Here is a 13038-nt window from a genome sequence, read left to right on the forward strand (position 1 = left end):
CTGTGTGCCCAGGCAGCTGCCAATCTGTGCCCAGGCAGCTGCCAATCAATGCCCACTTCAATGCCTACCACTGCCAGTGCCACCAGGGATGCCCATCAGTGCCTCATATCAGTGCCACGTATCAGTGCCCATCAGTGCCACGTATCAGTGCCTATCAGTGCCGCCTATCAGTGCCCATCAGTGCCCAGCAGTGCCGCCTATCAGTGCCGCCTATCAGCGCCACCCTATCAGTGCCCAGTAGTGCCACCTTTCATTGCCCATCAGTGTTGCCTATCAGTGCCAACCAGTGCCACACAGTGCCATCCATCAGTGCCCATCAGTGCCGCCTATCAATGCCCATCAGTGCTGCATATGAGTGCCACCCATCAGTGCCGCCTACCAGTGCCCATCAGTGCCACATATCAGTGCCCATCGTCAGTGCCCGTCAGTGCCCGCTCATTGGTGCCACCTCATCGGTGCCACCGTATCAGTGCCTGTCAGTGCCGCCTTATCAGTGCCCATCAGTGAAAGAGAAAACTTATTTATTTACAATTTTTTTTAACAGAAACAAAAGGAAAACTTTTATTTTTTTCAACATTTTCGGTCTTTTTTTATTGTTTAGCAAAAAATAAAAACCGCCGAGGTGATCAAATACCACCAAAAGAAAGCTCTATTTGTGGGAACAAAATGATAAAAATTTAGTTTGGGTACAGTGCTGTATGACCGCGCAATTGTCATTCAAACTGCGACAGCACTGAAAGCTGAAAATTGGTCTGGGCAGGAAGGTGTCTAAGTGCCCGGTATTGAAGTGGTTAAAGGAGAAACCTACTAGAATTAAAAAATTCTGTGCAATCTCCCTTACCTTATCCAGCCGCAGGGTTTGTTATACAGACCCAATCTTCGCCTCTCACGGTGGGCTCAGTTTGAAAAAACCTTCAGAGACCGGGACCCCCTACGAATAGGGGGATCCACAGTTCTGGCCTGTAAAGCACCCAGCCAGAAATAAGGATAGAAAACAATTTTCTGATATGCGGGGTCCAGCTCTCTAAAAAGAGAAGCGTTACAGGTAAAACCTCGTTTCTTCGGACACGAGGCCCGGGTACCATCACATTGGAATGGATCCGGTTCGCCTGGCCTGCCCCAGTATAGGATATAGGATAATCCCTTTGGAGCTCAGCACAGGACATCTTTACACGTCCATCACCTAAGACACTGGCGTAAAAACTGAGGTATCCCTGCAAGGGGGAGGGATTATATAGGGGGTTGAACTTCCTGGTAGGGTGTGCCAGTGTCCAATCACCTAGTGATACCTATATAACCCATCAGTTATTACTGAGGCTCTGTGTCCCGTGATGTTCGAGAAAGAAAAAGAGGTTTAACCTTAAACTGCGTAGAGGGTTCTGTAAGAGTGGCAAGGATGTGGAATTCCCTTCCACAGGCGGTGGTTTCAGGGGGGCATCGATAGTTTAAAAAACTATTAGATATGCACCTGAACTACCGCAACATACAGGGCTATACAATGGAATACTGACATATAATCACACACATAGGTTGGACTTGATGGACTTGTGTCTTTTTTCAATCTCACCTATTATGTAACTATCAAAAAATATAAAGGAACACTAAAAGAGTCTCTTTTGTATGGCTTATGAATGTCCACAAAATTTCCAGTATACAGAAAAAAAGTCCACATTATTTCACTCCTTAATTTAATTTCCTAAACTTTTAAAAATACCTCCAAGGATTTGATTCTGTAGTCATTCATGTAAACAGAATATTCTCCACCCCAAAAACTTGCCTCTTTGTAAGGACAGAACTTGACATCCACAGACAAACTGGAACTGATGCATTGGGCTAGGCTTGGGTCTTCGAGCTGGCACCTTAGGTCTCTTTCTCGAGGTGTTCACTGGAAGTCTACCTTGGGTTTGCATCATGCCTCCCTCCCCCCCCCAATGTGTCATTGCCAGGAACATTTTTCCAGCAGGAGTCCCCCTTTACTCATCTCAGGACCTCCTGTGGCATTAGAACAACAAAGATGAACAACAAAGATTTCCATGTAAAAGATGTAGTCATTTCTTCAAATAGCCGGCATCCGGATAGGGGCATGAATGGGGGGGGGGGGGTCATTTCTTCATGTTCATGGGGCTGGCTAGGTGGATACTGGCTGGGGCGGATACTCTCCATCCAACATGAATAACCACAGAACCACCTACCTAACCTAATAATTAAGGCCTTTTTTAACAATTGGAGGTGTCAAAAAGATTCTTTCATTAATTCAAACATAAGTCCATTAATCCATTAGGCGACTGAGCATGCAGAAATAAAATGTTACTTGGCAACAGTTTTCTTTATATAGATTCAATATACAGTATCTCACAAAAGTGAGTACATCCTTTACATTTTTGTAAATACTTTATTATATCTTTCCACGTGACAACACTGAAGAAATGACATTTTGCTACAATGTAAAGTATTGCATGTACAGCTTGTATAACAGTGTAAATTTGCTGTCCTCTCAAAATAACTCAACACACAGCCATTAATGTGTGAACTACTGGCAACAAAAGTGAGTACACCCCTAAGTAAAAATGTCCAAATTGGGTCCAATTAGCCATTTTCCCTCCCCTGTGTCATGTGACTCGTTAGTGTTACAAGGCTCAGGTGTGAATGAGGAGCAGGCGTGTTAAGTTTGGTGTTATCACTCTCACTCTCTCATACTGGTCACTGGAAGTTCAACATGGCACCTCATGGCAAAGAACTCTATGAGGATCTGAAAAAAAATTGTTATATTTAAAAGAAATTAAGTTATTTGAATTATTTCTCTGTCTTTCTTGAAGAAAGAATCAGTAATGTAAGTCTACAGTTTATAACCTATGTTTTATATCCAAACATTATCAAAATACAGTCTTTGGCATAAACAAATAGCAGTCATATTTACGAATCTGACAGACAAATGGTGTAGCCTTTTTTTTTTTTACTTTCAGAGCAAAAAGCGTACCCTTTATTGTTCCACCAAAGTTTCATGGAAGAGACTGGGTTTGCATACAGAATGGAGAACGTATCCAAGAAGATAGTGAGCCTTATACTGCTCCAGATTTCCTTCCAAGATCATCCTTCTGCTCTATGGGTAAAATATTCTCTATTAAATCTCTGTTGAGGTAGTACTTGTATTAACATGATTAGGGTTGTCCCGATACCGATACTAGTATCGGTATCGGCACCGATACGGAGCATTTGCCCAAGTACTTGTACTCGGGCAAATGCTCCCGATGCTTCCCCCGATACCTGGAAGACAGCTGTAATCGGCGCATGGGGGAGTTACAAGATTCTCCCCCGGCGGCTTTCAGCTGCTTTAGTGACATACAGCAGTGATTGCTCACAGCTGACTGTCACTGCATCCTCCTCCATGCCCCCTCCTTTCCTCTGTCCCCCTCCGCTGTCCCCCTCTGTTTCTCTCTCCTCTTCTGTCCCCCTCCGCTGTCCCCTCCGTTCCTCTTTCATTATCTGTGCCTCTCCGCTGTCCCCTCCGTTCCTCTTTCATTATCTGTGCCTCTCCGCTGTCCCCTCCGTTCCTCTTTCATTATCTGTGTCTCTCCGCTGTCCCCTCTGTTCCCCTCTCCTTCTCTCTCCCCCTCCGTTCCACCATCCCCCTCCTCCTTCCTTTGTGAATAGACAGAGTCAGCTGACTCTGTCCATTCACATAACTGAAAGATTGTAATCTCCTGTGATTACGATGTGTCAGTTTATGAATGGAGAGGAGCCGCTGTCTTCTCTCCATTCATTCTCAGTGCAGCTGAGGCTGCAGAGAAAGGGACTGGGGAATCTCTATCCTCGGTCTCTTTCGCTGTCTCAAGGGGGAGATATCAGGGGTCTGTTAAGACCCCTGATATCTCACCAAAGCCCCCCAACAGGGCTGATTAAAAAAAAACAAAAAAAAAACACATATTGCAATAAAGAATAAAAAAAAAATGATTGTAAAAAATAAAAATTGTAAATAAAAAAAAAAAAACACACACACATACAACGTATCGGTACTTGTACTCGGTCCTAAAAAAGTGGTATCGGGACAACCCTAAACATGATGATGTGTGATCAGGTGGAGCAATTAAGGAGTAATTGTAGTTTAAATGGAAATCATCTTTCTGATTGTGATAAGTGGCTGAAAATGTCATTCTTGCCCATCTCTGTAAATGCGCAGCTTTACTATTAGCAGTGTTTTAGATTTATTTTTCTGGTGTACAATACAATCTATTACTGCAGCATGATAATTCAGATACTTTGGCTGTAGGTGCAAGGTTCAGGTGTGCTACTACCATGGGTTTGGCATGTGTGTTCAAGGTTCGCAGACCCGCAAAAATAATGTGGGAATTCTCCATAGTAACCATAATGCACTAAATGGCCTTTGAACTTAGCTCAACTGGTTAGGAAGAGTTAATAAATGGGCTTCTGAATAAGCCACTCCTCTCACAATAAAACAGTGATTTCCCATGAAAATGAAAGGCCTACTCTATTAAAAGCCCCTTACGCCCCCTACAGTCAAACCACATAGTTACATAGTTACATAGTAAGGTTGAATAAAGACACCAGTCCATCCAGTTCAACCTGAGTGAGTGTGCGTGTCTACAATCATCCCTATTTATTTAGGGTACCCATATAGCGCCGCCACCTCACGCAGCACTCCACACATACATCGGTCCCTACCCTCAAGGAGCCCACAATCCAAGGTCCCCAACTCACATTCATATACTAGGGCCAATTTTGAACAGAAGCCAATTAACCTACCAGCATGTCTTTGGAGTGTGGGAGAAAACCGGAGTACCCGGAGGAAACCCACGCAGGCACAGGGAGAACATGCAAACTCCAGGCAGGTAGTGTCGTGGTTGGGATTCGAACCAGCAACCCTTTTTACTGCTAGGCGAGAGTACTACCCACTATACCACTGTGCTGCCCACATACAAATGTTTAATATATATTTGACTGAACCATCCAGCACCCAGCTTGGGTGCTTCCGTCAAGATATAGCTTCCTCCAATCTGGACCCAAGAACCAACCAGGTATTATAGCTGAGCATCCAAGACTATACGGCACTAGCTTAGATGCAAACTTATACAGTGAATTTACAGTGGGGACAGAAAGTCAGAGACCCTTACATTTTTCACTCTTTGTTATATTGCAGCCATTTGCTAAAATCATTTAAGTTCATTTTTTTTCCTCATTAATGTACACACAGCACCCCATATTGACAGAAAAACACAGAATTGTTGACATTTTTGCAGATTTTAAAAAAAAGAAAAACTGAAATATCACATGGTCCTAAGTATTCCGACCCTTTGCTCAGTATTTCGTAGAAGCACCATTTTGATCTAATACAGCCATGAGTCTTTTTGGGAAAGATGCAACAAGTTTTTCACACCTGGATTTGGGGATCCTCTGCTATTCCTCCTTGCAGATCCTCTCCAGTTCTGTCAGGTTGGATGGTAAACGTTGGTGGACAGCCATTTTTAGGTCTCTCCAGAGATGCTCAATTGGGTTTAAGTCAGGGCTCTGGCTGGGCCATTCAAAAACAGTCACAGAGTTGTTGTGAAGCCACTCCTTCATTATTTTAGCTGTGTGCTTAGGGTCATTGTCTTGTTGGAAGGTAAACCTACGGCCCAGTCTGAGGTCCTGAGCACTCTGGAGAAGGTTTTACATAGTTACATAGTAGGTGAGGTTGAAAAAAGACACAAGTCCATCAAGTCCAACCTATGTGTGTGATTATGTGTCAGTATTACATTACATATCCCTGTATATTGCGGTCATTCAGGTGATTATCTAATAGTTTCTTGAAGCTATCAATGCTCCCCGCTGAGACCACCGCCTGTGGAAGGGAATTCCACATCCTTGCCGCTCTTACAGTAAAGAACCCTCTACGTAGTTTAAGGTTAAACCTCTTTTCTTCTAATTGTAATGAGTGGCCACGAGTCTTATTAAACTCTCTTCTGCGAAAAAGTTTTATCCCTATTGTGGGGTCACCAGTACAGTATTTGTAAATTGAAATCATATCCCCTCTCAAGCGTCTCTTCTCCAGAGAGAATAAGTTCAGTGCTCGCAACCTTTCCTCATAACTAAGATCCTCCAGACCCTTTATTAGCTTTGTTGCCCTTCTTTGTACTCGCTCCATTTCCAGTACGTCCCTCCTGAGGACTGGTGCCCAGAACTGGACAGCATACTCCAGGTGCGGGCGGACCAGAGTCTTGTAGAGCGGGAGAATTATCGTTTTATCTCTGCAGTTGATCCCCCTTTTAATGCATGCCAATATTCTGTTTGCTTTATTAGCAGCAGCTTGGCATTGCATGCCATTGCTGAGCCTATCATCCACTAGGACCCCCAGGTCCTTTTCCATCCTAGATTCCCCCAGAGGTTCTCCCCCCAGTGTATAGATTGCATTCATATTTTTGCCACCCACATGCATTATTTTACATTTTTCTACATTGAACCTCATTTGCCATGTAGTCGCCCACCCCATTAATTTGTTCAGGTCTTTTTGCAAGATTTCCACATCCTGCGGAGAAGTTATTGCCCTGCTTAGCTTAGTATCATCTGCAAATACAGAGATTGAACTGTTTATCCCATCCTCCAGGTCGTTTATGAACAAATTAAATAGGATTGGTCCCAGCACAGAACCCTGGGGAACCCCACTACCCACCCCTGACCATTCTGAGTACTCCCCATTTATCACCACCCTCTGAACACGCCCTTGTAGCCAGTTTTCAATCCATGTACTCACCCTATGGTCCATGCCAACGCACCTTATTTTGTACAGTAAACGTTTATGGGGAACTGTGTCAAATGCTTTTGCAAAATCCAGATACACCATGTCTACGGGCCTTCCTTTATCTAGATGGCAACTCACCTCCTCATAGAAGGTTAATAGATTGGTTTGGCAAGAACGATTCTTCATGAATCCATGCTGATTACTGCTAATGATATCATTCTTATTACTAAAATCTTGTATATAGTCCCTTATCATCCCCTCCAAGAGTTTACATACTATTGATGTTAGGCTAACTGGTCTGTAATTCCCAGGGATGTTTTTTGGGCCCTTTTTAAATATTGGTGCTACATTGGCTTTTCTCCAATCAGCTGGTACCATTCCAGTCAATAGACTGTAAAAATTAGGAACAACGGTCTGGCAATCACCTGATTTTCGTCCAGGATATCCCTGTACTTGGCCGCATTAATCTTTCCCTCGATTGCAACCAGTCGTCCTGTCCCTGCAGCTGAAAAACACCCCCACAGCATGATGCTGCCACCACCATGCTTCACTGTTGGGACTGTATTGGACAGGTGATGAGCAGTGCCTGGTTTTCTCCACACATACCGCTTAGAATTAAGGCCAAAAAGTTCTATCTTGAGCTCATCAGACCAAAGAATCTTATTTCTCACCATCTTGGAGTCCTTCAGGTGTTTTTTAGCAAACTCCATGTGGGCTTTCATGTGTCTTGCACTGAGGAGAGGCTTCCGTCGGGCCACTCTGCCATACAGCCCCGACTGGTGGAGGGCTGCAGTGATGGTTGACTTTCTACAACTTTCTCCCATCTTCCGACTGCATCTCTGGAGCTCAGCCACAGTGATCTTTGGGTTCTTCTTTACCTCTCTCACCAAGGCTCTTCTCCCCCGATAGCTCAGTTTGGCTGGACAGCCAGCTCTAAGAGGGTTCTGGTCGTCCCAAACGTCTTCCATTTAAGGATTATGGAGTCCACTGTGCTCTTAGGAACCTAAAGTGCAGCAGAATTTTTTTTGTAACCTTGGCTAGATCTGTGCCTTGCCACAATTCTGTCTCTGAGCTCTTCAGGCAGTTCCTTTGACCTCATGATTCTCATTTGCTCTGACATGCACTGTGAGCTGTAAGGTCTTATATAGACAGGTGTGTGGCTTTCCTAGTCAAGTCCAATCAGTATAATCAAACACAGCTGGACTCAAATGAAGGTGTAGAACCATCTCAAGGATGATCAGAAGAAATGGACAGCACCTGAGTTAAATATATGAGTGTCACAACAAAGGGTCTGAATACTTAGGACCATGTGATATTCCAGTTTTTCATTTTTAATAAATCTGCAAAAATGTCAACATTCCTGTGTTTTTCTCTCAATATGGGGTGCTGTGTGTACATTAATGAGGAAAAAATGAACTTAAATGATTTTAGCAAATGGCTGCAATATAACAAAGAGTGAAAAATTTAACCACTTCAGCCCCGGAAGGATTTACCCCCTTCCTGACCAGAGCACTTTTTACAACTTGGCACTGCGTCGCTTTAACTGCTAATTGCGCGGTCATGCAATGGTGTACCTAAACGAAATTTGCGTCCTTTTCTTCCCACAAATAGAGCTTTCTTTTGATGGTATTTGATCACCTCTGCCATTTTTATTTTTTGCGCTATAAACGGAAAAAGACCGAAAATTTTGAAAAAAAATGATATTTTCTACTTTTTGTTATAAAAAAAATCCAATAAACTCAATTTTAGTCATACATTTAGGCCAAAATGTATTCGGCCACATGTCTTTGGTAAAAAAAAAGTCAATAAGCGTATATTTATTGGTTTGCGCAAAAGTTATAGCGCCTACAAACTAGGGTACATTTTCTGGAATTTACACAGCTTTTAGTTTATGACTGCCTATGTCATTTCTTGAGGTGCTAAAATGGCAGGGCAGTACAAAACCTCCCCAAATGACCCCATTTTGGAAAGTAGATACCCCAAGGAAATTGCTGAGAGGCATGTTGAACCCATTGAATATTTTTTTTTTTTTGTCCCAGGTGATTGAATAATGACAAAAAAAAAAAATTACAAAAAGTTTCCACTAAATGATATATTGCTCACACAGGCCATGTGCATATGTGGAATTGCACCCCAAAATACATTCAGCTGCTTCTCCTGAGTACGGGGATACCACATGTGTGGGACTTTTTGGGAGCCTAGCCGCGTACGGGGCCCCGAAAACCAAGCACCGCCTTCAGGATTTCTAAGGGCATAGATTTTTGATTACACTCCTCACTACCTATCACAGTTTTGAAGGCCATAAAATGCCAAGATGGCACAAACCCCCCCCAAATGACCCCATTTTGGAAAGTAGACACCCCAAGCTATTTGCTGAGAGGTATGTTGAGTCCATGGAATATTTTATTTTTTGACACAAGTTGTGGGAATGTGACAATTTTTTTTTTTTTTGCACAAAGTTGTCACTAAATGATATATTGCTCACACAGGCCATGGGCATATGTGGAATTGCACCCCAAAATACATTTAGCTGCTTCTCCTGAGTATGGGGATACCACATGTGTGGGACTTTTTGGGAGCCTAGCCGCATACGGGGCCCCGAAAACCAATCACCGCCTTTAGGATTTCTAAGGGCATAAATTTTTTATTTCACTCCTCACTACCTATCAGAGTTTTGAAGGCCATAAAATGCCAAGATGGCACAAAACCCCCCCAAATGACCCCATTTTGGAAAGTAGACACCCCAAGCTATTTGCTGAGAGGCATGTTGAGTCCATGGAATATTTTATATTTTGACACAAGTTGCGGGAAAGTGACAATTTTTTTTTTTTTTTTTTGCACAAAGTTGTCACTAAATGATATATTGCTCAAACATGCCATGGGCATATGTGGAATTGCACCCCAAAATATATTCTGCTGCTTCTCCTGAGTACGGGGATACCACATGTGTGGGACTTTTTGGGAGCCTAGCCGCGTACGGGGCCCCGAAAACCAAGCACCGCCTTCAGGATTTCTAAGGGCATACATTTTTGATTTCACTCCTCACTACCTATCACAGTTTTGAAGGCCATAAAATGCCAAGATGGCACAAAACCCCCCCAAATGACCCCATTTTGGAAAGTAGACACCCCAAGCTATTTGCTGAGAGGCATGGTGAGTATTTTGCAGCTCTCATTTGTTTTTGAAAATGAAGAAAGACAAGAAAAACGTATTTTTTTTTCTTTTTTCAATTTTCAAAAGTTTGTGACAAAAAGTGAGGTCTGCAAAATACTCACTATACCTCTCAGCAAATAGCTTTGGGTGTCTATTTTCCAAAATGGGGTCATTTGGGGGGGGGTTTGTGCCATCTGGGCATTCCATGGCCTCCGAAACTGTGATAGGCAGTGAAGAGTGAAATCAAAAATTTACGCCCTTAGAAAGCCTGAAGGCGGGGCTTGGTTTTCGGGGTCCCGTACGCGGCTAGGCTCCCAAAAAGTCTCACACATGTGGTATCCCCGTACTCAGGAGAAGCAACAGAATGTATTTTGGGGTGTAATTTCACATATTCCCATGGCATGTTTGAGCAATATATCATTTAGTGACAACTTTGTGCAAAAAAAAAAAAAAAAAAAAATTTGTCTTTTTCCCGCAACTTGTGTCACAATATAAAATATTCCATGGACTCGACATGCCTCTCAGCAAATAGCTTGGGGTGTCTACTTTCCAAAATGGGGTCATTTGGGGGGGTTTTGAACTGTCCTGGCATTTTATGCACAACATTTAGAAGCTTATGTCACACATCGACCACTCTTCTAACTACTTGAAGACAAAGCCCTTTCTGACACTTTTTGTTTACATGAAAAAATTATTTTTTTTTGCAAAAAAAATTACTTTGAACCCCCAAACATTATATATTTTTTTTAAAGCAAATGCCCTACAGATTAAAATGGTGGGTGTTTAATTTTTTTTTTTCACACAGTATTTGCGCAGCAATTTTTCAAACGCATTTTTTGGGGAAAATACACACTTTTTAAAATTTTAATACACTAAAACACACTATTTTGTCAAAATGTTTGATGAAATAAAAAAGATGATCTTAGGCCGAGTACATGGATACCAAACATGACATGCTTTAAAATTGCGCACAAACGTGCAGTGGCGACAAACTAAATACATTTTTAAAAGCCTTTAAAAGCCTTTACAGGTTACCACTTTAGATTTACAGAGGAGATCTACTGCTAAAATTACTGCCCTCGATCTGACCTTCGCGGTGATACCTCACATGCATGGTGCAATTGCTGTTTACATTTGACGCCAGGCCGACGCTTGCGTTCACCTTTGTGCGAGAGCAGGGGGGGGCAGGGGTGCTTTTTTTTTTTTTTTTTTTTTTTTTTGCTTTTTTATCTTATTTTTAAACTGTTCCTTTCATTTTTATTTTTTTTTAATCATTTTTATTGTTATCTCAGGGAATGTAAATATCCCCTATGATAGCAATAGGCAGTGACAGGTACTCTTTTTAGAAAAAATTGGGGACTATTAGACCCTAGATCTCTCCTCTGCCCTCAAAGCATCTGACCACACCAAGATCGGTGTGATAAAATGCTTTCCCAATTTCCCAATGGCGCTGTTTACATCCGGCGAAATCTAAGTCATGAAATGCTCGTAGCTTCCGGTTTCTTAGGCCATAGAGATGTTTGGAGCCATTCTGGTCTCTGATCAGCTCTATGGTCAGCTGGCTGAATCACCGGCTGCATTCTCAAGTTCCCTGTTGGGACAGGAGAGCCAGAGAAAAACATGGAAGACGTTGGGGGGGGCATTCCCTCCCACTGCTTGTAAAAGCAGTCTAGAGGCTAATTAGCCGCTAGGATTGCTTTTACAAGAAAGCCGACCACTGGCTGAAAAGAATGATACCAAGATGATACCTAAACCTGCAGGGATCATTCTGGTATAACCACTCACAGTCCAGCAACATACCAGTATGTTGCTGTTCCTTGTTGGGCATATATTCTAAACTTTTTTTTCATGCAGCCTGTGGGCTGAACGAAAAAAAGATATTGATCGGTGGGTATGCCCACCATTAGAATACCTCCCTTCATCCACCCACTTCTAATGATGGGCATACATGCACCGTATATATATGCCGAAGCATGGGGGCATCCTCCCGCAAAAGGCAGGAGCAAATCGCTCCTCCACCCACTGCTGCCCCCACGCTTCGGCATATATGCTGAAGTATGTAGCTGTGGTGGTGAAATCACCTCCGACAGCGCTGGAGTCACGGCTTTATGTATCGTGGGAGCAAACGCTGTTGCTGTCAAGATAAATAAATCCGTGCTGCAACTGAATGGCGTACCTGCTAAGCAAATGATGGTTAACAAAAAAACAAAGTAACATTACAGTATAACAGTAATACTTACCATACCTGCAAAGCAAAATACAAAAAAAACATAGTAAAAAATAAAACATTTAACGCAACCTGTGCCTACCTAAAAAATATATATGCCGAAGCATGGGGGCATCCTCCCGCAAAAGGCAGGAGCAAATCGCTCCTCCACCCACTGCTGCCCCCATGCTTCGGCATATATGCTGAAGTATGTAACTGTGGTGGTGAAATCACCTCCGACAGCGCTGGAGTCACGGCTTTATGTATCGTGGGAGTAAACGCTGTTGCTGTCAAGATAAATAAATCCGCTCTGCAGCTGAATGGCGTACCAGAAAACAAAAAAGTGGTTAACAATAAAAAAAACAAAGTATAAAAAAATTGCATACCTATAAAGCAAACATGATAAAAACATAACAATAAAACATTGCAGTATAGAATGCAGAACAATAGAGAGAGAATAGAGAGAGAACAATAAAACAACAACTATTTTTGTTTTTTTTATTTTATATATTTTTTTGTGTTTTTTTCTTTTTTTTTACTTTTTTTTGTTTTTTTTAGACTTTTTTTTGTAACTTTAACTTTTTTAACTGGTACCAGGTTTGGGTCTCTCAAAATGCGACAGCATCTTGGGAGACCCTGTGGAAGTGTGCCTAGTCTGTGCAGTGCTGTACCCTACGCTAATATTCCACTAATGTATGGTAGCGTTCAAAACATTCACCAATGCAAAGACCAGTATTGCCAGGACAGAGGGGACAATAATACCGGGTGTCATGCCTAAATCCGCGCTTGCTGCAGACACGACATCTTTTTTGGGGGGTTCGTTGGGTAGGGGTACTCGGTAGGGCATAAAGAAAATGCCTCTCATGCAGCCGGCTTACTGCATTTGGTTGGGGATGGTGAGGTGGAGCACCGTCTGGATACAGAAGGGCTCTGACAATCTCTTCCT

General features: G+C 42.6%; 1 protein-coding gene across 1 annotated transcript in view; it reads left to right on the top strand.

The window, feature by feature from the left end:
• SYT15 (synaptotagmin 15) overlaps positions 1-13038 on the top strand; it is a 273758-nt gene that overhangs the window by 114670 nt on the left and 146050 nt on the right. Inside the window, exon 3 of the mRNA XM_073595201.1 lies at positions 2964-3106. Within this exon, the coding sequence (XP_073451302.1) occupies positions 2964-3106 (143 nt within the window). The remainder of the gene's footprint in view (positions 1-2963; positions 3107-13038) is intronic.

Source organism: Aquarana catesbeiana, linkage group LG08 (assembly GCF_042186555.1).
Source record: "Aquarana catesbeiana isolate 2022-GZ linkage group LG08, ASM4218655v1, whole genome shotgun sequence".
Taxonomy (NCBI): Eukaryota; Metazoa; Chordata; class Amphibia; order Anura; family Ranidae; genus Aquarana; species Aquarana catesbeiana.